This window comes from Myotis yumanensis, unplaced genomic scaffold, assembly GCF_028538775.1.
Source record: "Myotis yumanensis isolate MYYU_CA2020_CCGP unplaced genomic scaffold, mMyoYum1.0.hap1 SCAF_18, whole genome shotgun sequence".
NCBI lineage: Eukaryota > Metazoa > Chordata > Mammalia > Chiroptera > Vespertilionidae > Myotis > Myotis yumanensis.
Genome location: NW_027223769.1, coordinates 11,124,213 through 11,145,651, shown reverse-complemented (window position 1 = coordinate 11,145,651; position 21,439 = coordinate 11,124,213). Strand labels below are relative to the sequence as shown.

General features: G+C 55.2%; 1 protein-coding gene across 2 annotated transcripts in view; it reads left to right on the top strand.

The window, feature by feature from the left end:
• The window catches only part of ACSF3 (acyl-CoA synthetase family member 3), a 75,606-nt gene extending 67,105 nt beyond the window's left edge, over nucleotides 1-8,501 (top strand). For both annotated transcript variants that reach the window (XM_070398330.1, XM_070398329.1), the window contains exons 8-10: nucleotides 3,457-3,591; nucleotides 3,738-3,849; nucleotides 8,154-8,501. In XM_070398330.1, coding sequence (XP_070254431.1) covers nucleotides 3,457-3,591; nucleotides 3,738-3,849; nucleotides 8,154-8,301 — 395 coding nt within the window. In that variant the 3' untranslated portion in view covers nucleotides 8,302-8,501. The remainder of the gene's footprint in view (nucleotides 1-3,456; nucleotides 3,592-3,737; nucleotides 3,850-8,153) is intronic.
• The last annotated feature ends 12,938 nt before the right edge of the window (nucleotides 8,502-21,439 follow it).

Here is a 21,439-nt window from a genome sequence, read left to right as displayed (position 1 = left end):
GGACCTCCGGGTCTCCAGGCAGCACAGGGGTACCCTGAGAGCAGAGTGGTACTACACTGGCATCCAGTGGACCCTGCCCTCCACAGACCCTCCATGTTCACCCCTTATCCCTCTACTCTTTCCAATTGCCCTTGACCCAGAGAAGGAGGGTTCCCCAACCCAGCCCCCTCCCACCTTCCTAGAGTCTGGTGACTCCTCTCCCTCTCTCCAGGGCCCCCTCAAAGCTAGAATCCTCAAGAGTCCTTTCCTCCACTGCCCCAGACCTTCATGCCACAGTAGCACCTCCTCCACTGATGGTCCCAGGCCTTTCGAATTTCTGAAAGCAGTGTTAGTCTCCTGCTGTCTTCCAGATCCCTCCCAAGCATTCCCCTCTGTGAACCTTTGCCCACAGGCCTCTGGTTGGCTCCCTTGCCTTTGGCCTCTGCTCCTCCACGGTGAGCTGGAGCGGTCAGAGCAGATGGCTCTGAGGAAGCTCTGGGAGGGCTGGGCTTGGTGGGCCTCACCCCTGCCTGTCACTCGTTGGCCACAGCCACTCCCACAGGCCCGAGGCTGTCTCTGCAGCTTTCCCAGCAGCTAGAAGGGTCCTTATGAGACAGACTTTCTCAGAACTGTTTCCGGTTCTCCTTGCTCAGTGTTTCCCAGGACAACCGCCTTTGCCCCTCCAGGTTCCGTGCCCATCCTTACAAAGCCCCCACTGGCCAAGCTTTCCCAGGCCCCCAGTGCACCCCACCCAGGAGGTGGGCCAAAGAGCTCGGACTCCTTTCTCCTTCACCTGTTGGTCCTAGTCCAGGCCTGCCCTCCTGTGCTCGGGTGCCCTCGCTCTGCCTGCTCTCCCTCCCATCCTGTCTCCCACCTGGGCGTGGCTGCAGGCACAAGCAAGCGCAGTCATCACACTGCCCTCCAGTTTCCACAGGGCGGCAGGAAGGAGCTTTCAGATGCAAATGTCCCTTCACCCCATGCCAGGCTTCCCACAGCCTCCAGGGCGCTTGCTCGGTAGAGACAGTGTCCCACACGTCCTGCACTGTCCACCCCACCACCCTCGGGGCTCCTCCAGCCTTGCTCCTGCTCCCACAGGACTGCACCACATGCCCCTCACACCCTGAGCTCAGCCCACTCTTGCCTCATTCACATGCTGCTTCCCCTCCGGCCGGCCTCCACGGAGCCAGGCTGCCCTGCCTCTGCGCCTAACCGGCCAGCAAATGCTACTGAGCTCACTGCCCCAGGACAGAGCACAGCTCCTCACCTGGTGGGGGTGTCCTGGGGCTGCTGAAACCACTCACCGCTAACCAGAACTCCAACAGGAATCTATTCCCTCCCAATCTGGAAACTAGAGGTCACAGGGCCATGTTCCCTCCGGAGCCTCTAGGGGAGGCTCCCCTGCCTCTCCAGCTCCTGGGGCTCCAGGTGTTCCTGGCTTGTGGCTACGTCACCCCGACCTCTGCCTCTGTCCTTACATGGCCTTCTGTGTCATATCTGCCTCTGCCTCCCTCTTTTAAGGACACGTGTGATCACATGGGAAGCCCCCTGAGGAATCCAGCATGATCTGGACTACCTGTCATCATGTGTTGGTTTTGCCTGACAGTGAGCCAAATAAGTGACCGGGACTCTCCCGCGTGTGCACCTGTCCTTCCTTGGCATCTAAATCCCCAAATCCCTCCATGATACAACTTCCATATGTCTCCAGCACCATCCCCTCCGTTTCGGTGTCTGGTTCTCTCGGAGGAGACCCTAGTTCTCACTGCTCTGCATCAGGCTGGTGACAGGAGACAGGTGCTGGAGGAAGCCACCTTCCACCGCGAGCTGGCGTGCGGGAAGGGGACACCTGGAGATGCCAGAGAAGTAATGTCTGAATAGGCTGAAGGGAGGAGAGGCAGCAGATGGAGGACTAGAATATTGCAGGCCGGAGCCGTCTTCCTGCTCCAGGGCAAGGGGATATGGTCAGGGGCTGCGGAGTGGCCATGGGGGTGCAGCTATAGGGGGCTCTCACCCTGGCTTAAGCTGCATTTGCACAGAGTAGGGCTGAGAGCAGTTCAAAGAGGGTGCAGGTGACATCGGCAGAGGCCCCGAAACCATGATGGCCGTGCTCTGGGCAGTGGGGACAGGCAGGGCCTGGGGCAGGCAGCAATACCTCTCCACTCTGTCCCTGGGCTCGTGGAGGCCAGCAGGGTCAGGTCAGGAAGCCCCTGGAAAGACTCAGCCAGGACGGGGAACAGGATGACGGCCTCGACCGAGGCCGAACTCTGCATTTACGTGGCAGGCAGCTGGCAGCCATGGGAACATGGAAGACCGTGCAGATGTTTAGTGCAGAGAAGACAGGACCAGAGCAGGGATGGGAGGGAGGTCTCAGAGGCCTGGTGTCCACCGCTGTCCCTGCAGCCACTCCTGTCACTTCACACCCGCGCCTCAGACTGTCCCGGCCCCAAGATGCAGCTTTCTAACGCCTCTCATTTCTTATGCTTCCTGTCGGGGCGGGTGAGAACCACCACGCCACCGCCTGTGCTCTGGGAGTCTGGCCTTCCCGCTGCACTATAAATAAGCCAGCAGCCCGTCCAAGCACACCCATCCGTCTTGTTTAATAGACTGGAGAGCGCCCCGCACCGCGGCAGGTCTCAAGGAGTGGTGCAGTGATGGATGGCTCCTTCCTGCGTCGGACGCATGATGTATAATGAAATATTTATGATTTATTTCAGCTAATAACCCGGCATGAAGTGCAGGGTGTGAGAGCAGGCGGGTGAAACAGCACTCCTTGCAGCGGGCGGGATGGGGGTGTCCCCAGGTGCACATGCCACACATTCACACATGTATACACACTGACACACGTGTGTGCACTCACACAGCCCGCCTCACCACACCCTCGATGCCCCAGGCTGGAGTGCAGACCTCCAGCTCCTGGTTGTCTTCCGTCCCATCCCCTCTCATGCTCGGTGATGTCTGAGAAAGGACTCTGGATCCTTAGCTGGGAGGGTTCCTGCCAGGGTGATGCCCAAGAGAAGCAAGATGGGGAAGCAGGCAGTGAGCCAGCGGAGCCGGAAGTCCCTTTTCTCCTGTCAGAGACCCACATGGCACCAGGAGCGCCCCACCAGGAAAGGCCACGGTGATACCCAGCTCTTCCAGGGCCCTGCCGAGGCTACAACCCGACTGCGGACATTGACAGACAGCGATCCTCTTTCCTCTCTGTTTTCAGGGGCCTGAGAGACAGGTGTCCTGGGCAGTACAGTGCGGGCCTCTCCATTACACCTGCATAGGGTCACAGCCAGAGGGTGTTCCGCTGTCAGCACCACAGATTGAGAGCACAACCGTCAAACTTTGTGCTTGCTGCCTTGTCCCAAAATTGCCCCCCACAGAGCCAGCGTAGCAATAGTATTGATGGGCACAGATGCAGGCACCCACCCATGTCCATGTGTCCTCTGTGCCTGCCCCAGCATGCCTCCTGGTGACCAGAACCCCTTTCCTCAGGCGACACAGCCATGTTCAAGGACGGCAGCTACTGGATCCGGGGGCGCACATCAGTGGACATCATCAAGACGGGTGGCTACAAGGTCAGCGCCCTGGAGGTGGAGCGGCTGCTGCTGGCGCACCCCAGCATCAAGGGTGAGTGGCCGTGGTGCTGTCAGCAACTGTTCCCCAGGACTTGCTCCAGGGACCCCACCTCCCCGGCATTTCCTGCACGTTCTTGCTACTCTGTAGCCTGCAGTGATCACTTGGTGTTTAAGGTGCCCACCCTGTTCTGTGCACAGATGTGGCTGTGATCGGTGTTCCGGACATGACGTGGGGCCAGCGGGTTACTGCAGTGGTGACACTGGAAGAGGGACACTCACTGTCCCACAGGGAGCTCAAAGAGTGGGCCAGGTAAGGGCAGGCAGGGTCGGCGGCCCTCATGGGGTCAGGGGAGGGAACTTTCCCACCACAGAGGAATGGGTGGGCAGGGGCTGGACTGTCCCATGACCTGGAGGGGACAGGTGGGGGCTTGGGCCTTGCTGTTGTTCATCTTGGGGGAGGACTTGGAAGGTCAGGTGACGTGGTACTTACATGAGGCTGCCCCAATAGGGGGCTCCAGGGACACTCTGTAATGCTGGCAGAAGCAGATGTAGAACCCGTGCGTGCCCATCACCGAAGGGCCGGGAGCCCTCACAGGGAGATGGGAGCTCCCACTCCCCACCATACGACTCAGATGAGGTTTGGAGGAAGGTTCTGAGGTGGCAGAAACACTTGCTCCTGGACAGTGTCCCCTGTGGTGAGCAAGCAGGTTCTCTCCTGGGTTTAGGAAGAGTCTTGTCAGGGACATCCGGTGAACCTGGAGCCAGATCCAGAGCACCCACCCCTCGGCCATGCTCTAAACCAGCGGTCACCAGCCGGTGGTCCGTGAGGTCCAAAAGGTTGGCGACCACTGCTGTAAGCCACGTGCACTGAGCCTGGGCATTCCCCATGCCCAGTGGGTGCTCACTGCCCACCCAAGGCCAGAGCTCTCCCATCTCCAGCAGCGCAGTCCCTGTCCCTCACCCTGCATCTTGGCCCGTTTGCCTTCGCCTAACCCTAGCCCCTCCCCCAGGAGCCTTTCTGCCATCTGCCTGGTCCCGTGGTTTCTCGGTCCCAAGGCTCACAGAACCCTTCCCTGGGCCCTGTGGTCAGTCCCAGGGCCCGCCCCAAATCCCTGCCCCATCCTTGTCAAAGCCAGGCAGAACTGGACAGGACAGGGGGAGGGTGTAATGGAACCATGGAGCAGTGGCCCTGCAGCTCAGAGAGGCAGTTAGTAATCTCTGAGTTCTTTATGTAAATCCAAGAATTTCCTCCTATCTATCTCTTCTCCCCACACCCTCCTCCACCCCAGCTTGCCTCCTCCTCGGTGCTAAAGATATTTTTGGCTTGTCCAACATGATTTCACAAACAGTAGGCATCCTGGTTTCATCAGGGGCAGCACAGCTGGGCAATTAGATCCCCGGGATTCGCAGAAGCACAGTCGGAGCACTGCTGTTTAACAAGAGGAGAGGCAGCTTTGATTAAACAATTACTCTGTTAACAATTCCATGTGTGTATGTGAGTACAGGGTGGATATGTGTGCATGTGTGTGTACATATGTGTATGTGTGTGCACTTGTGTGGATGTGTGTGTACATGTGTGTCCTATGCCGAGAGTTTCGGGTCCAAGTCTGCAGTCGCACATTAACCTGGGGCTGCCCCCAGGCAGGTGCCCGCATGCCCCTTCACCCTCGGCTCGGCTCTGCGTCTCTCAAATCCAGCTCAGGCTTCTGGCCCAGCCCCCAGCAGGTCCTGTCCTAATGGTCATGGCTGTGACTGTGGGTGTGCGAAGACCCTAAAACGGGTGCTTTGTGCAGAGGATCTGGGGTGCTTTGGGGAGATGCTCCCAGGAGAACAGGACTGGGCGGAGCAGTTGGCTAGCCTGCCGTGTGTCTCTGTGAGGACGGTCAGACTGAGGCTGGTGTCTGGGCCTTTGTGTCCTCAGATTGGCAGTCACTGGGTGTGTCCCAGGCTGTCCACCCCATGGCGGGAGAAGAGGGTCTTCCTTTTGGAGCCACCCTCTGCGTCCCCCGTGTGGGTGCAGGGATGGGGAGAGGAGCCTCCCTCCGACTCTTGGACACTGACTTTTTAGTAAGGCTGTGTTTCTTTCTATGTTCACTATCATTTGGAGGCTTTTAAAAATATGTTTTTTAAATAACGTTTTCTCTTTTGCTATTTTTTTTATTTCTGAAGATTCTTGCTATCCTCTCAATCTCTCTGCTCCCCAGGTAAAGAGCTGTCTGTCTCTCCATGCTGTGCTTTTAGCAGGAGTCACAGGGAAGCTGGCAGCCCCAGCTCAGGCAGCGCGTCTCCGCGGCGGTGGGGGCATGGTCTCAGAGCTGGGTACACTACCAGGTGTGCAGGGTCTAGGACACGGACAACCTGCCACCCTTCCCTCCCCCAGACTGCCAACTGAAGTGGGCCAGGTGGGACTTCCACACCCGGGAAGAATCCTCAGTGTCAGCATCCACTCAGACCATGATGAGTCAGGATGGAGGCTGAAGTCCTGTCCCTCTGTGCCCCTCCCTCCCTCCTCCAAGAAGACGTGTTTGGGAGGCGTTAGGCAGTATCTCCACTGTCCATGTGGATTTTTTCACAGGGAACCTTGCTCTTAACAGACAACTCAGCTTTGCGGGACTCCTGTGCGAGAGCTCACTTTGCCTTGAAGCAGTTCTGAGAGCTTTGTATTAGGCCACTTCCTAAGCTGGGACCCTTGGAGGAAAGCAGGCCCAGCTTACAGACTGTCCTGCAATGAAGGGATCACTGTTCTTGGAAATGCAGGGTCTGCGAATTTTAAGCCTGTGTTCTTCACAACACTTTTAGGTCATTTTAATTTTTAAACTTTTTCCCCTTTTTTAGTGGTTGCTAAGGTGGGGTTTTACTGGGCATCTTTAACTTTCCGGGCTCTCTCCCGTGACATCGGCCTCTTCATGCATGGACAGACTGTGGCTATTGTTGCTATGCACTACTTTTATATTTGTCACACACCCACACTACCTTCTTTTATTTTTGTTAAGCGGTTACTCCTAAAGAGAAGTCAGTAGTAAGGACATGGTGTCTGTTTCCCAGCTCCGCTGCTCTTCCTGCCTTGGCTCACCCTCAGTTCTGTCGGCAGCATTTCCTCCTGCCTGCAGACACGCTCCCATCTGGTGCTGGTCTGCTGGTAAGGAACTTCGTCAGCATCTGTGTGTCTAAAAATGTCTTTAATTTCACCTTCATTCTTGAAAGATACTTTTGCTGGACATGGGGTTCTAGATTGACTGGTTTTTCTTTTAGTTCCTGGGAAATGGTGCTCTACTACCTTCTCACCTGCACTGTTCGTTGTGGGAATCTGCCATCATCTCAGGCCACACCCCCAGACCCGCCTGGGCCCTCTTCTCTCTGGGCCCTGGCACCCAGCTCAATGCTGGCATGGTAAAGAAAATGGAGGCAGGGGGAGAGCCACAAAGCACGACATGCCACCCAAATACCACTGGAGACACCAAGTTTTGGCAACCAGACTGCAGAGCAGTGGGCAGCTACGTTTCAGGAGCAAGTTGGAGTGTTCCCCTGCTGCACTGTCAGTCCTGGTGGCTTATTCCAGCCAAGTCCAGGCTGGCCCCACATGTCCTCCAACCCTAGTGGGCAGCCCCGGCCATCTCCTGCAGCTGCCAGGACCACAGATGGTGGCACTGTCTCTCCTCATGAGCCAGCAGCAGCCTGCACTCAAGTACCCTGGAGTGGGAGCCACACCATAGCCCTGGCCTGCAGCAGTCTGTTTAAGGAAGGAGCTGCCCCGAGATAGCAGTGTGTTCAGGGCTGTATTGCTGATGCTTTCTGCCTGTGGGCAGGTGGACTCAGCCTGCAAGGGTGATTGGGCTCATGTTTATTCATAAGCACTAGGCTGTTTAGGCAAGAATTGGGGTTTCTCGTCCACCCCCATCACCAGCTCCTTGCTACTAATCCTCAGTGGCCAAGGCCCCACAGCTACAGAATGGAGGGCCACAGCCACCTGTTGGCCCTGGGCAGACACTGGGGGCCATGTGTCCTGCAGCCTGCTGTCTGCATCATTCCAGCCTGGCCTGAAGGTTGTTGTCAGCAGATTGGAGTCCCTGTGTCCCAGGAGGCTGGGAACTGCCACCCCAGGCAGCATCCAGTGCTTCTGCAGTTTCCTTGCAAAAGGGCATGTGGCCCGGGTGTGGCTTCAGAGAGCAGGGAGCAGCAGCTCTTGTCTGCCCAGAAAGGGCCCGGGAGGGAGAGTGTAGGCCTGCAGCCTAAGGAGGGGTTCCCGAGCAGAGCCTATGGGTGTGGGACCCAGCATGTGGCCGCACACGGGAGGACACACCATGTAATGGGGAGCCCCTCAGGGGAGTCGGGACTACAGGCTAGAGCCACCCCTGGACTAGCGCTGGTGCTGCTTGAGTGCTGGCTCTGGTGCAGGGAGGCCGCCTTCTCCGCCCGTCCGGCTAAGGCTGCTGCAGTGACCAGGCTGCAGGTGGGCTTATCCTCACCCCCACCCCGGGGGGCAGAGGGGCATCTCTGTTAGCGTGTCCTGCAGGAGGGCACCCTCCTGGAACAAGCGCAGATATGACCAGGCCGGGAGGTGGGTGCCATCTGGGCCCGGAGTTCCTGCCACTCAGGTCACGCTTGTCTCTGCAGAGGCGTCCTGGCCCCGTATGCTGTGCCCTCGGAGCTCCTGCTGGTGGAGGAGATCCCAAGGAACCAGATGGGGAAGATCAACAAGAGGGACCTGGTCAGGCAGTTCTACCCGCACAGCCAGGGAGCGCCGGAGGCCAGGCACCCGTGAGCCAGCATCCGCTCTACACCCAAACCCCCAATTGGGTGGAGCAGAGTTCGGCCTGATGGAGTAGATCACAGCCAGAGGCCTCCTCTGTCCGTCCGTGTGGCCACATCCACACCTTCGCCTGGTCAGGCCCCAGGAGGGTCCAGGTGTCACTCAGGGATGCAGTCTCCACAGGAAATTCAGTAAAGCTTCTCAGAGGAAAACGCCTGTGCTGTGCTGTGCTGTCTACCCGGGGCTGCGTGGGGCTGTGCGGCAGGGACAAAGAATGTACTTGTCTGCACACACGTGCACACCACGCAGCCCGGGGTGTCCCCCCATTGTCCAGGATGCCCATGCCGCCGCCTCAGGTGGCCTGGACCCCTACAGAGCCTCCTGGTTGAACCCTGCCTGCATGAGGAGCCCACCTGGAGGACAGCCCCAGGCATCCAGGTGAGGGGGTTTGGGCGTGCCATCATCCCTTCTGTCCTCCCTGGGGTTTCCCAGTGTGGCTCTAGGACAGTCCACGTCACAAGAGTGGCCTCACTGAGCCCCAGGGAGTGGCAGAGGCTCATGTAGGCCTTCAGGCCAAGCCGACCACCATAGGGACAAAGCTCAGGCAACCAGAGGGCCAGGGAAGCTGAGTGTCTGGACCCCCTGCTGAGCAGCTGGGTGCAATCCCTCAGCCCCCACAAAGGGCCCACAAACTTCTGGGCTGGGCCAGGTGGCCTTATTTCAGTCTCTGTGGCTACATGGTCCCTGTGGAGCCGCTCACCTCCATGGTTGTGGTGTAGATCCCGCTGTTCTGTGGCATCCAAATCCTCTCAGTAGCCAGAGGCTGACCACCAGTGGCCCTGCAGCTGCTCCACCTTGACCCTTAACCCCCACCCCCTCCATGCTGTCCCCACCACATACCCCTGTACTCCCACAACCCCTCCTTTCAGTCTTTGTCTAAATGCCACCTTCTCCTTCCAAGACCCTCCCCCCAGACAGGCCCTGTCCTCCACACTCCTGGCCACAGTTGCACAGACCTCAGCGTTCCCACTCCCCGCTCTTGGCCGTGTTGATTCCGATGCACGGGTGCCCTTTGTGCACTCTGAGCAGAGAATCCAGAGGCTTCTGGACAGTTTACCAGAGACCTGGGCAGCTCCTCTGCCCACAGCTGGTGGGAAGTGGCCCTCACAGCACAGCAGGAGTCTGGCCCTGACTTTTCCAGAACCTGTCTCCAAACTGTGTGTCTGAAAGAGCAGCAAATCGTGGGAACTGGAGGAGCCACCCCAGCCCGTGCAGGGGCGCAGTGCCTTATTGAGAGGCTGTAGCTGGTGAGAGGCGAAGCTGGGACCACCTCCCGCCCTCAGCCCCGCCTGTGGCCTGTGACTCCCCAAGGCCTGACCCTGGGTGTGGGATTTGCTCAGAGGAACATCCAGCCCCAAGCTCCCTCCTTCCTGAGGTCTGGACATGAACGCCAGTGACCCACCTACCAGGCAGGCCCCTTCGAGGGGCTCAGCCGCTGTGCCCACAGCTGGCTCCTCTAGAGGGGAGCCCTCCACACCTCGGTGGACACCCGGCTTCCCCCTGTCCTGTGGCTGCCCCTGTGGTAACTAGGGAATCACATAACCACATGCTGCTGAGAGAAGTTAGACTCGACACTGCAGGGTCTTCCCTAATCCCAGTGATTTGACGCTAATTCCTAAAAATGGTTACATAATTACTTGCTTTATGCTGTAATCTATGTCAGACACTTTCTGAAAATGACAGTCACCTTCGGCAAACAGCAAGAGGACAGAGGATGTTGATTTGTCCTTGGAACAGGTCCCTCTAAGGACACAGAACGCTGGGCCCCACTCGTTAAGTCAATATGATGGAGGGTCACGAGGCTTCCGGGAAGTCCCCCTTGCTAAATATGCCCCCTACACACACCTGGGGCAGCCCCGCCCACTCCACACTCGCTCCCCCAGTGAAGCCAGCAGCAGGCACCCTGGGAGCTGAGCTGTGACGGCCTAATTGACAGCCCATCTGCCTTCGGCCTCACTGGGCGGGGCTGAGCTGGGGCTGAACTCACTGAAAGGCGGCCCGGATGCCCAGGGTTCCTGATGGGGCTGCTGCGCGGACAGGCCCCCGCCTCAGCAGAGGGAAGGCCAGCCTGTGCCTCCAGGATCGCTCGGGAGGGAGCACACCTGGCTCAGCGGGTCCCCGAGTCCTACCATGTCCCTCCTGGACATGACTCATTAGCGGCCACAGGGAAGCCCAGCTGCCTCCATGTCCACCCAGCGTCTGTGTTTGCAGGCACCAGGCCAGCCAAGGTAAGAGCCCCCTGAGGAGAGACAGGCTTGAAACAGCCCCTCCCAGCACCCCGGCCCATGCCCTCTGCCTGCGTTTCCCTGTTCTGTGATCTGAGGCTGGTGCTTCCTCTGGGCTCCTCGGGTTCTAACCAAGGGCTGAGGGCTTCACTTCCTCAGAAGTTGAGTCTGGGGTCTGGCGACGGCACACGGCTCCACCTAGGAGCTCCCCAGCCCTCCTGGCTCCCCAGAGGAGGCCAAGCAGGAAGTCGGGGCAGGGCATGGAGCTCTAACAGCCGGGGGCCGCACAGGCCAGGCCGCCAGCACCCACTGCCCAGGCACCAGGCACTTCCGTGTCCACCAGTCTCAGCCACGGCTCAAGTCTTTGTCTAATCGCCACGCTGGCCCTGCTGCCCCACCTGCAGCACGAGGTTCCCAGTGGTGAGGAATGTGCCACAGCCCCTGTGTTCACATCCGGCCCTCTGTCTCCCTCTGGGGAGGCATGGGCCTCGCCCTGCCACCCTCACACATGGGACTTAAAAATGTTCTCCTGGACCAGGCTTCCCGTGCAACATTCCTCCCGAGTCACCCCAGAGCAGGGGCCACAGCAAAAAATGTCACAGCCGCAAACAGAACTCCGCAGTGCCGGGCCCCAGGACCAACAAGATGTGCCTCGTGTCCTGGAGAGAGTCCAGACCCCCGAGGGCCAGGGGATCGGACTCTCCAGGTGTGTCTGTAAGCAGAGCCGCCTACCACCCTGGTCCCCAGCCAACACACATGGGGCTGGGACCCACTGGCAGCCCAGACCCCGGGAGCAAGATCCCAAGTCTGCCTGCTCAGAGCCTGAGGGCCCCGCCAGCACCCTGAGAACCAGGCCAGGTAGCGCAGAGCCTGGCGTTCCTGTCTGTGAAGGGGATCTGGAGATAGTCCCTGCTCCAGCCCACTGGGAGGCAAAATGAGACCATCATGCAGAAAACGGCAGCTCACTGCCCATTTTAGATGAGATAACTATAAAAATAGGTACAGTGCCGGGCTGACTTTAAGCAACAATGAATAAGAGGTATTACCTACAGGTGTACATACTAGACACACATATCCCTGCATATATGTGTGTGCTCACACACCTGCTTAGACATGTGCTCAGACACACCTGCATATACATGTGTTCACACATCTGTATACATGTGTGCTCACCAACATTCCTGTATACGTATGTGCTCATATGCATGCCCACACAGCTACATACACACGTGTACCCACAGACATCCTTGCATGTATACCCATGCACACATACACACATGCTCTGTGACACACACACACACCCCTGTTTAGGGGTTGAGTGGGACCAGGAATATAAAGCAGTTTTCCAAGAGTCCCGGGAATCACCTTAAATTCCAAAGTCCCAACTCTTTTTCTGTTTTATGTTGAGTTTTTACATGAAAAAAAAATTGAAGACAAATTCCAGTGCTAAACAGTAAATTTGAAAACTATAGCTCAGTTCTTAAAATGGTCCTGTGCTGTCATCAACAAACGGTAGGTGTTGGCGAGGATGCAGAGAAAAGGGAACCCTCCTGCACTGCTGGTGGGAATGCAGACTGTGCAGCCACTGTGCAAAACAGTATGGAGTTTCCTCAAAAAGTTAAAAATGGAACTCCCATTTGACCCAGTGATCCCACTTGTAGGAATATATCCCAAGAAATGAGAAACACCAATCAGAAAGAATGTATGCACCCCTATGTTCATAGCAGTGCAATTTACAATAGCTAAGATCTGGAAACAGCCCAAGTGCCCATCAGCAGATGAGTGGATAAAAAAGCTGTGGTACATCTACACCATGGAATACTATGCAGTTGTAAACAAAAAAGAACTCTTACCATCTGTAACGGCATGGATGGACCTGGAGAGTATCATGCTAAGTGAAATAAGTCAGAGAAAGACAAGTATCATATGATCTCACTCACATGTGGAATCTAGTTAACAAAATAAACATGAATGGAGTGGATCCAGAGACATGGAGGCAAGGAACAGACTGTCGAACCTCAGAGGGAAGGCGGGGAGGGGAAGGTGGGAAGAAAGAGATCAGAGAACTTGTATGCATATATGCATAACCCATGGACACAGACTGTAGGGTGGTGAAGGGGGGGGGGGGGCTAGAAGAGGTCAATGCGGGGGAAGGGGGACATATGTAATACTTTCAACAATAATGTGTGTGTTTTTAATGGTCCTGTGCCGTGGCCTCCCTCTGGGGAGCCCTGGGCCTCTGCATCCCCCTGCGATACCCGCCTCTCCCTGCTCCTCCTCTTTACTCTCTGGGCCCCTTACCTTCCAGCCACTGGATGAATCTGTGTCAGGGTTCCCCATAGGACCCCCTTCCTCATTACCTCCCACCCCCCTCGATCCTCTTCCCTAGCAGTCCCTTCCCTGTCCCCTCCCCTCCCCATATCCCCTTGCTACTCCTACAGTCCCCCTGCCCCACCCAGCATTCAGCCCATGTCCCCCTGTCCCTGTGTCCTCAGTCGAGGTGGGGTCTGTCTCCATGTGTGGACTCTGCATCTCTGGTAAGTCAATTGCTCAAGGTCACCTTTGCATTGTGGTCCTATGTGCACTGTTATGGCCTCTTGGTGCCCCTCCTAGAATCTTCCTGAGCCAGAGCAGCCCACGCTTCACCAGGACCCCTGCGCCCTATGTCGGGCCCTGTGGGGCCAGCTGCCCCTTCCCACTGGGCTGGGAGCAGCAGTCAAAGCAGCCTTTAAACTGCTTGCAGGATTCAAGTGTATCCTTTGTTAAAACATCAAGGATGCGGTAAATTCTTAGCTCACCAAATAGATCAATATCAAATTATCATGTCCCACATTCATAACTCTTACGCACGCAACAATGGGGGGACAGGGTCACTGGAGAATAAATAGCAGCAAAGGCGCTTCGTCATCCATCACTGCAGACAGCTGCAGGCGTCCTGCGCGGCACTGACACGGCCATTAATAAAGCTGGGAGACGGATGACTGCAGGGAGGGCCCGGGCCACCTGCCTCACCCAGGGAGCCTATCTGAGCTCCACCGCCAGGTGGGGAGGGGCCCCCACACACCTGAATACAAGGGAGAGGAAGGGGCTGTACACTCCAGACCCCAACGTGTTCACATACCTGATGGGACCAGCTGCTCTCCTGGCCGCAGAGGCCAGGCAGGGAGCACCTTGAAGAGTGTGTTCAGCCCATTTTACAGATGAGGAAACTGAAGACCAGTGAGATGGGCAACTGTCCCAGTGTCCTGGGAAGAGAAAGGCTGTGGTGCCACCCATGCTATTTGGGCTCAAAGCCCTAGTTCTACCTTCAGGAACTCTGTCTGAGGGGTGAGGCCACACACACAAATAACTACCCAAGACACTGACAGACCACATCAAAGTGCATGGGCGCTGGAGGGGTCCCAGAACACTAGGGGTGTCCAGAGGAAGCAGTGTTTGAGCTGGTCTCGGCAGGTGGGCTTGGGCAGCCCTTTAAGGAGGGTGGCGCAGCACAACCCAGGGCACAGGCCTGGGTGAAGTCGGCAGGCTCCTGGGGTTACCTACATGTTGGAACCTAGCCAAAGAGGCTGGACAGGAGATGGGGAGCGGGGCTGGCTGCATGCGGCAGCAGCGTGCTGGAGACCAGCTTGGCGCAGGGAGGAGCCTGGCACAGGTGCAGCAGAGAAAAGGGAGTTGGCCCCTGGCCTGCCTGGCAGGGGCAGCCCGTCCCCAGGGTCCCTGGTTCGGTCCTCCCAGATAGGGAGCTCCTCTGGAACTGCTCAGGAGCTGTGGGAGCTGCATGGCTCACCTCTGCCCAGTCCCTGTGGGTCCCTCAGATGCTGGGACCACCAGTGAGGGCCCCCAAGTTCACATCCTGGTCCCGAGACTGGGCCTGTGAATATGTTACTTCATGAGGCAAAGGAGTCTTAAAACACAGGCTGATCCTGGGTCCCTGGGTGGGCCCAGTGTCATCACAGGGTCCTAACATTTGGAGAGGGGCAGGAGGGGCAGAGTTAGGGCGATGGGGTGACACACACAGCCATTGCCAGCCTGGATGGTTGAGGGAGGGGCCAAGGGCCAAGAAGCCAGAAAAGATGAGGAAATGGGTTCTCCCCCAGAGCCTCCAGGGAGCCCGGCCTGCGACACCTGATTTTAGCCCCGGAGACACGGTGCTGGGCGTCCGACCTCCAGGCTGTGAGGGAGCAGCGTGCTTCAGTCTCCAGATGCGTGGTGGTGGCTAGGCATCCTCCTGTGTCCTGCACCAATCGCCCTTTAGTGGCATTTTAAGAGGACAAAAGGGGGCCTGTTGACGAATTCTTTTGGAACCTGGTCCAAGTGGTGGCTCCCATGTCTCTCCAACCAGCTTCAGCGTCCTGGGGTCTCGGGCCAGCATGATCGTGAGGCCTCTGCTCCAAGAGGTAAACTGAGGCATCCTCTGCAGGCTCACGGGTATGAAGAACGGGAAGCAGGCCCAGACGGCTTGTAGAGGGGCATCTGCGTGGAGAGGTGGAGGGGTTGGGACCAGGGGCTCTAGGGCACAGCAGGGGAGGCCAGCTCGTCCGAGGCCGTGGTGGGAGGCCCCCTTCCTTCTCTTCCAGGTCCCAAGTCGGGGACAGTTCCTCAGTCAAGCGCCAAGGTGGGTGGCCAGGGCCTTAGACTCACCCAGCCCCTCTGGCCAACCATGTGCCTCGCAGAGCCTGTTCCCTCATCTGTGAAGACAGGTCAAGGGTGCCCGTGCTCGAGGGCAGGTGAGGAACTCAGTGGAAATCATGTTCCAGAAGGCTCCTCCGAGCTCCCAGCACAAAGCGGGTAAGGCGGGGCTCCTCAGCCCGCAGCCACAATCTGATGGAGTTCAAGGTCCTCCCCAAGAAGGGAAGAGGGGAGCCTGGGTGCCAGGCTGGCAGGGGCCCTCCCAGACCCGGACGTAGGAGCAGGAGCACAGGACCGGGCAGAGGCCCTTCCCGCAGCACAGCCACATCAGCGCGCAGAGCGGGGACAGGAGCGGCTCCCACCTGGCTGACCTCCCTGTTCTCCCCTGAGGCCATGCAGCCCCCTCAGCGTGGGACTGGCCAGTCAGCCTTTGCCAGAGCTGTGACCTCCAGGAGCCGGGGATCTGCCGGCCTCTGACACCTGACTCCAGGCACACCCAGGTGTCCCCCTCGGGCCCCAAAGGCGCCATCCCTCTGCACCTGCTGGAGCACGGGGCTTCACGTGGGTGTGTAAAGTGTGCAGATGTGGGGAGCACTGCAACCTGCAATTGTAAGAGGAGTGGGCACATGCATGGGGCTGTGCATCTTGCAGGCTTGTGTATGAGTAACCGTGTTTGTGGGTTTGCATGCAGGCATGACCTAACTATGTGGAAATAAGCTGTGGGGTGTAGCACTTGACCCGGCACATCTGCCCGTTCCTTCACATGGTGGCCCTTGCCCGCCCCAGGGTCTCTCCCCAGGCCGAGCTGTGCCCACCAGCAGCCCCTCTCATCATCAGCTTGCGGTGCACGTAGCCGTTGACAGTCTGATCATATATACACAGCCATTCAATTACTCTGTAATGGCTATGGGCCATTAAGCCAACAATCTACTTCATTCCAGCCTGCCAGCCCTTTCCTCACCATCGAGCAATAAAACCATTAAAACAACAACGGCAACAAGCAGGCGCATCCTTAATGCATCAGCCACACTCCCGTTAGCACTGCCATGACAGGGGAGAGCCACTCCTTAGAAAGAAGGTGGGACACTGCACCGGCCGGATTGGCTGCCTCTACATAGACACACAGCTGTGCACATGTGTGTACATGTGTGCATGCATTGGACGTATGTGCGTGCACACCGACATGCATGCTCACCTGTGCCCACATGCAATCACAGAGTTACATGTATACATGCAGGTGTGGACACGTGTGCACTCTATATGCATATACACACAGGTGTGTGTGTGCAGCCATATACACATGTGTGCACATGCATGGATGTATATAAAGCCCACATGCCACGTATGCACATGCTACGCATGCACACTTACACAGACACATAAATATCCGTAGACAGCATAGATCTGAGCTCTGAAGCCACCCACCAGGTGTCAGCTGCCTTCGGGCCCCTGGTGGCCAGTAACAGCCAGAACAGGATCGAGGAAAGCTTGGGTGCATGCTGGGAGCTGGCAGCCGCTGCACCAAACCCCATTCTTTCTAAAGAGGCTGTGCCTCTGCAGAACCCCCAGCACACGTGAGACTCCAATCTCACCTCCATGCCAACGCCGACGAACAGACTTTTAGTTACCGCCAGTGTGCTGGGTGTGGAATGGAATCTCTTTTGTTTTAATTAGCATTTCCATAATTACTAGTTAAAAGGAATAATTTGAATATGTTTATTGGCCATTTGTGTTTCTTATTCTGTGAATTGCCTATTCGTGTTCTTTGCCCATTTCCTATTGGTTGTTGGTAATTTTCTTTATTATGAATTGGTTATGTGGCTTGTCTTGTACTTTGTTTAATGATATCTAAATATGCAAATTTTAAAATTTTAATGTACTCAAATGCATTAATATTTTTTATGGTTTGTTTTTCTTGCCTATAAAAGCCTTTCCTACTCCAAGCTCTTAAGTATATTTTTCCATATGTTGTTCTAAAAGTTACAAAGCTTTGCTTTTCTCATTTAAGCCTTAATTCACTGGAAATTTATTTTCGCACATATGTGGTATGAAGAGCCCGAGTTTTCCAACATGGCTCTTCCAACATGTTTCCAGTTACGGAATCTTCCGTCCCTCCCCACTGAGCCGCCTGCGGCCCGGCTTGCATCAGGTGTCCGAGCGCTCTGCCCACTTGCTCTTTTCTGGGCTGTGAGCTCCCTGCTGACTTCCTAGATCTCCATGTTTGTTAAGACAAGACTACCCATTCCCAGCTCCTTTCTTAAAGCAGTCTTGGCTCTTCTTGGCCCTTAGCTCTTCCATCTGAATTTTAAGAGTAACTTAAAGTTCCTTTCTTAAAGGCCCCATTGTAAACTTCATTGGAGGTGATTGAATTTGTGGCTTGATCTGGTGAGACTTGACGTCTTTACTGCGTCCTCCAGCCACGAGCTGGGCCCGTCCTGTGTAATAAGTGTGCACATCTTCTGAGAGGGCGAGTCACGGGGCTCTATTCTTTTTGTTGGAAACCTGAATGGGATTTTTAAATTTTATTCTTTAATTGGTTATTGGAATGGTGTGTGTGTTGATTTCCATCCTGCATCCTTGCAGAATTTGTGAATTTCTTGTGTTGTCAACATCTGCCCATTAGCACAGTTCTCTCTCCTCCTTCACAATTCCTAGCCTTCCCGTCTCTTCTCTCTGCTGACTGCATTGCTTGAATCTTCAGTAAAATAAACACGAGAAGAAGTGGGGTGGGCAGATGCCTCCAGAGCCACGTCCCCTGCTTGCTAAGATGTTTGGTGAATGAGTGTGAAATTTGTTGAGTTTTTTTCTAATCTATGAAACTGACCATCCTTTCTGTCTTTAATATGTTAATGTGGATGACTTTCTCACATTACACTTCTGCTCCTGGGATAAACCCTACTTGATCACAAGGTGGGGGGCAGGGAGCTGAATTAGACTCTGTTTAATGTGACCCTTGAACTAGCTCCATGGTTTCTTATCTACAGTTCCGAAATCAAAACTCTGAAAACCAAAGTTCTTTATGTTTGTGGTGAACTCATTTGACAGATACTACAGACTAAGTATTTGTGTCCCCTGAAAATTCATATGTTGAACCTGCCCCCCAATGTGATGGTGTTAGGAGGTAGGCACTTTGGGAGACAATTAGGTCGTGAGGGTGGGGCCACCATGATGGAATTAGTGCCCTTATAAAGGGACTCTGAGAGCTCCCTGCTCCCGCCCGTCCCTCCATGTGAGCACCAGGGAGAAGGCACTGTCACTGAACCGGGACGCCCTCACCAGACATCAGGTTTGCTGGAGTCCACATCTTCCAGCCTCCAGAGCTGTGAGAAATCAGTGTTTGTTATTTGTGAGCCACCCAGTCGCTTTGTCATAGCAACCTGAAGGGACAGCAGACAAACCTGAGCAGAAGGGACATGAGGCTGTGTCAGTATTTGTGTGTTGGTTGCAGATCCTGGGGGAATAACACAGGTTATTCCTTTCAAACATGTGAAAAATTCTGAATCCCAGCACCCTTCTTGCCACTTTGGGTGCAGGACTGGGGCTTGCACTCTTTTAAAATATATTTTTTTTGATCTCAGAGAGGAAGAGAGAGAGAGAGAAACATCAGTGATGAGAGAAAATCATTGAGTGGCTGCCTCCTACATGCCCCGCGCCCCCCACCCCCCCCCACCCCCCCCACTGGGGATCAAGCCCACAACAGGGACATGTGCCCTTGACCAGAATGGAACCCTGGACCCTTCAGTCCACAGGCCGACGCTCTATCCACTCAGCCAAACTGGCTAGGGCTTGGGCCTGCATTTTATTTAAGATTTTGAAGGGGATCAAATGGCCCCCCGAGAGTATCCAGACATGCTATCATGGGCAGGATGTTCAAAATTGCCACTTCTTCATGAGTCCATTTGATTATCTGTATCTTCTATAAAACCATACACTTGATCTAGGTTTCAGATTTATTGGCATAAGTTGTGCCCAGCCTTCTCTCATGACCTAGAACCTCTGTCCTGTCCTCAGCAATCTTGCTACATTTGTCCATTTAACTTTCTCTTTCCTTTGCTAATACTCACTGTGTTTCTTTTATTTCATCAACTTCCCGTCACCACTCTTCCTTTCCTGGTGGCTTCCGTTGGCTTCTGTCTGGCTAGTTCTTATAAATAGATCCCAGGTCCTTAGGCACCACCAGTCCCAGACACTCTGTCATTTCCACTTTCATTTAATCTCATTTTCCACCCACCATTTTCTCCTGCTCTCCATGTAATCCTGCAAGAACATGGGCCATGTGATTCCAGTTCTTTGAAATCTGAGGCGTCTTTTGTGTTCTCCTATGCAGCTGGGTTTTGTTTCAGAGCCAGAGATGGGAAAGAATCTGTTAGATTGCATTTGTTAACTTGGTTATTTCAGAGCCTCCCTGCCGCAGTGCCGGCTGCCTGGCCCCCAGTGTAAGGCATGTTCAAATCTCCACCATGCACAGTTGTTTGTTTTTCCTTGTCACTCTGTCAACTTGCCCTGCATATATTTCAACTTCATGTTCTTTGGCCCATATTATATTTGATTATTATATTTTTTGGCGGATGTCATTTAGCATCTCTTTCCCCATTTATGTTTTTTCCTTAAATTATACTTGTCTGAGCCCTGGCTGATGTTGCTCAGTGGTGGGAGCATCAGCTATGCACCAAAAGGTCACGGGTTCAATCCCCGGCCTGGTCAGAGCACCTGGGGGAGACAGCCGATTGATGTCTCTCTCTCTCTCTCTCTCTCCCTTTCCTCCTCTCTAAAAATCAATGAAAAATGTCCTCAGGTGAGGATTAAAAAAGAAAAATTATATTTGTCTGAGGTTAATGTTGCTATTCCGGGGGCTGGTGTTTCAGTGGCCATCTTTGGAGTTTTTCATCACCAACTCTGTGTGGTGTGTGTTGTCTCTTAAGCGGCAGCACTAGATCTGATGCAGCCCATTTACTGTGGTTGCTGATGTATCGAGACGTATTTCTACAATCTTATCCTGTGTTTCCTGCCTACCATCTTAGGGATGTTTGCTTTGTTTTTGCCTTCTCTTTTGTTGTGTGAATAACCTCAACTTTTTCTCTTTGATTATTAAGAAATTATAAATTATATTTCTGTTCCTTGAAAGCCCTTCTTCCAACCAAGTTTATGGTTAAGCAGCACATGGCCACCCCTGGCCAGGACCAGGCTGTCGCATGCTGGGACCTTCCTCTAATACCTGCCCCTCGATCATCTTGGTATTTCTTCAGAGTTTCTGTTTTGGACACAAAAACTAATAGGTTCTGTTTTTATACAGTCAATCGTTAAGTTTACTGACATCTTATCAACTTCTTGGCTCAACAGATTTCATTTTAATAAAGATGCTCTGTAATCGTTCTCTTAAAAGCATCCAAGTGGGAACTCGCTTAACCTTTGTACACCTGAGTCTACTTTTTCCCTACTCCCGAGTGACAGGCATTGGGTACCAGATGTAAGCCATTTCCTCTGCACCTCTGCTTCTCGGCACCTTGGCCTTCGTGGCTTTCGAGTTCATTGGTCTTTTCCCTCTGATGCTCTTAAGGTTTTCTTGTCCTTGACCCAACAGGTTGTCTACACAGGTGGTAACTGCGTCGCTCAAATGAGCAGCCGGGGTTCCCGTGTTCTCCACGGCACGGTTCCTGGACTCTCCTGTTCCCTGAACGTCCTCGGGGTGAGATGTTCCTCTCTAGACGGAAATCCACAACTGAGGTGCCCTCGGCCCTGCGGGGAACGCACCTTCTGTGAATGCAGCTGGAGAAACTCCTCCACCAGCAGCCAGGCCGCCCTGGGTCCACCCTGCACTGGACTCGCTAACCAGCCTCACGGTGTGCAGATGTCGGCACCCCCTCTAATATGCACATCGCAACGAAGCCCCAGTGCCTGCTTAACCCTGTTAGTGCCGTTTCATCCTGTTGGAATGGGCTAGTGTGACGCGCTCTCTGAAGCATTTGACTATGGCTTTTGTCAGCAGTCACAGAGCCTAGGCCACCTCCCGCAACTTCTTTCCAGGCACCGATGGAATTGCTGACCAGGCCGAGGCGGAGGGTGGGGTGGGCCCACCTGCACCCTTCCTCCCGGTGAAGGCACTGCTCGGTGAAGGCACTGCTCGGTGGAGGCACTGCTCGGTGAAGGCACTGCTCGGTGGTGGAGGCACTGCTCGGTGGAGGCACTGCTCGGTGAAGGCACTGCTCGGTGGTGGAGGCACTGCTCGGTGGAGACAC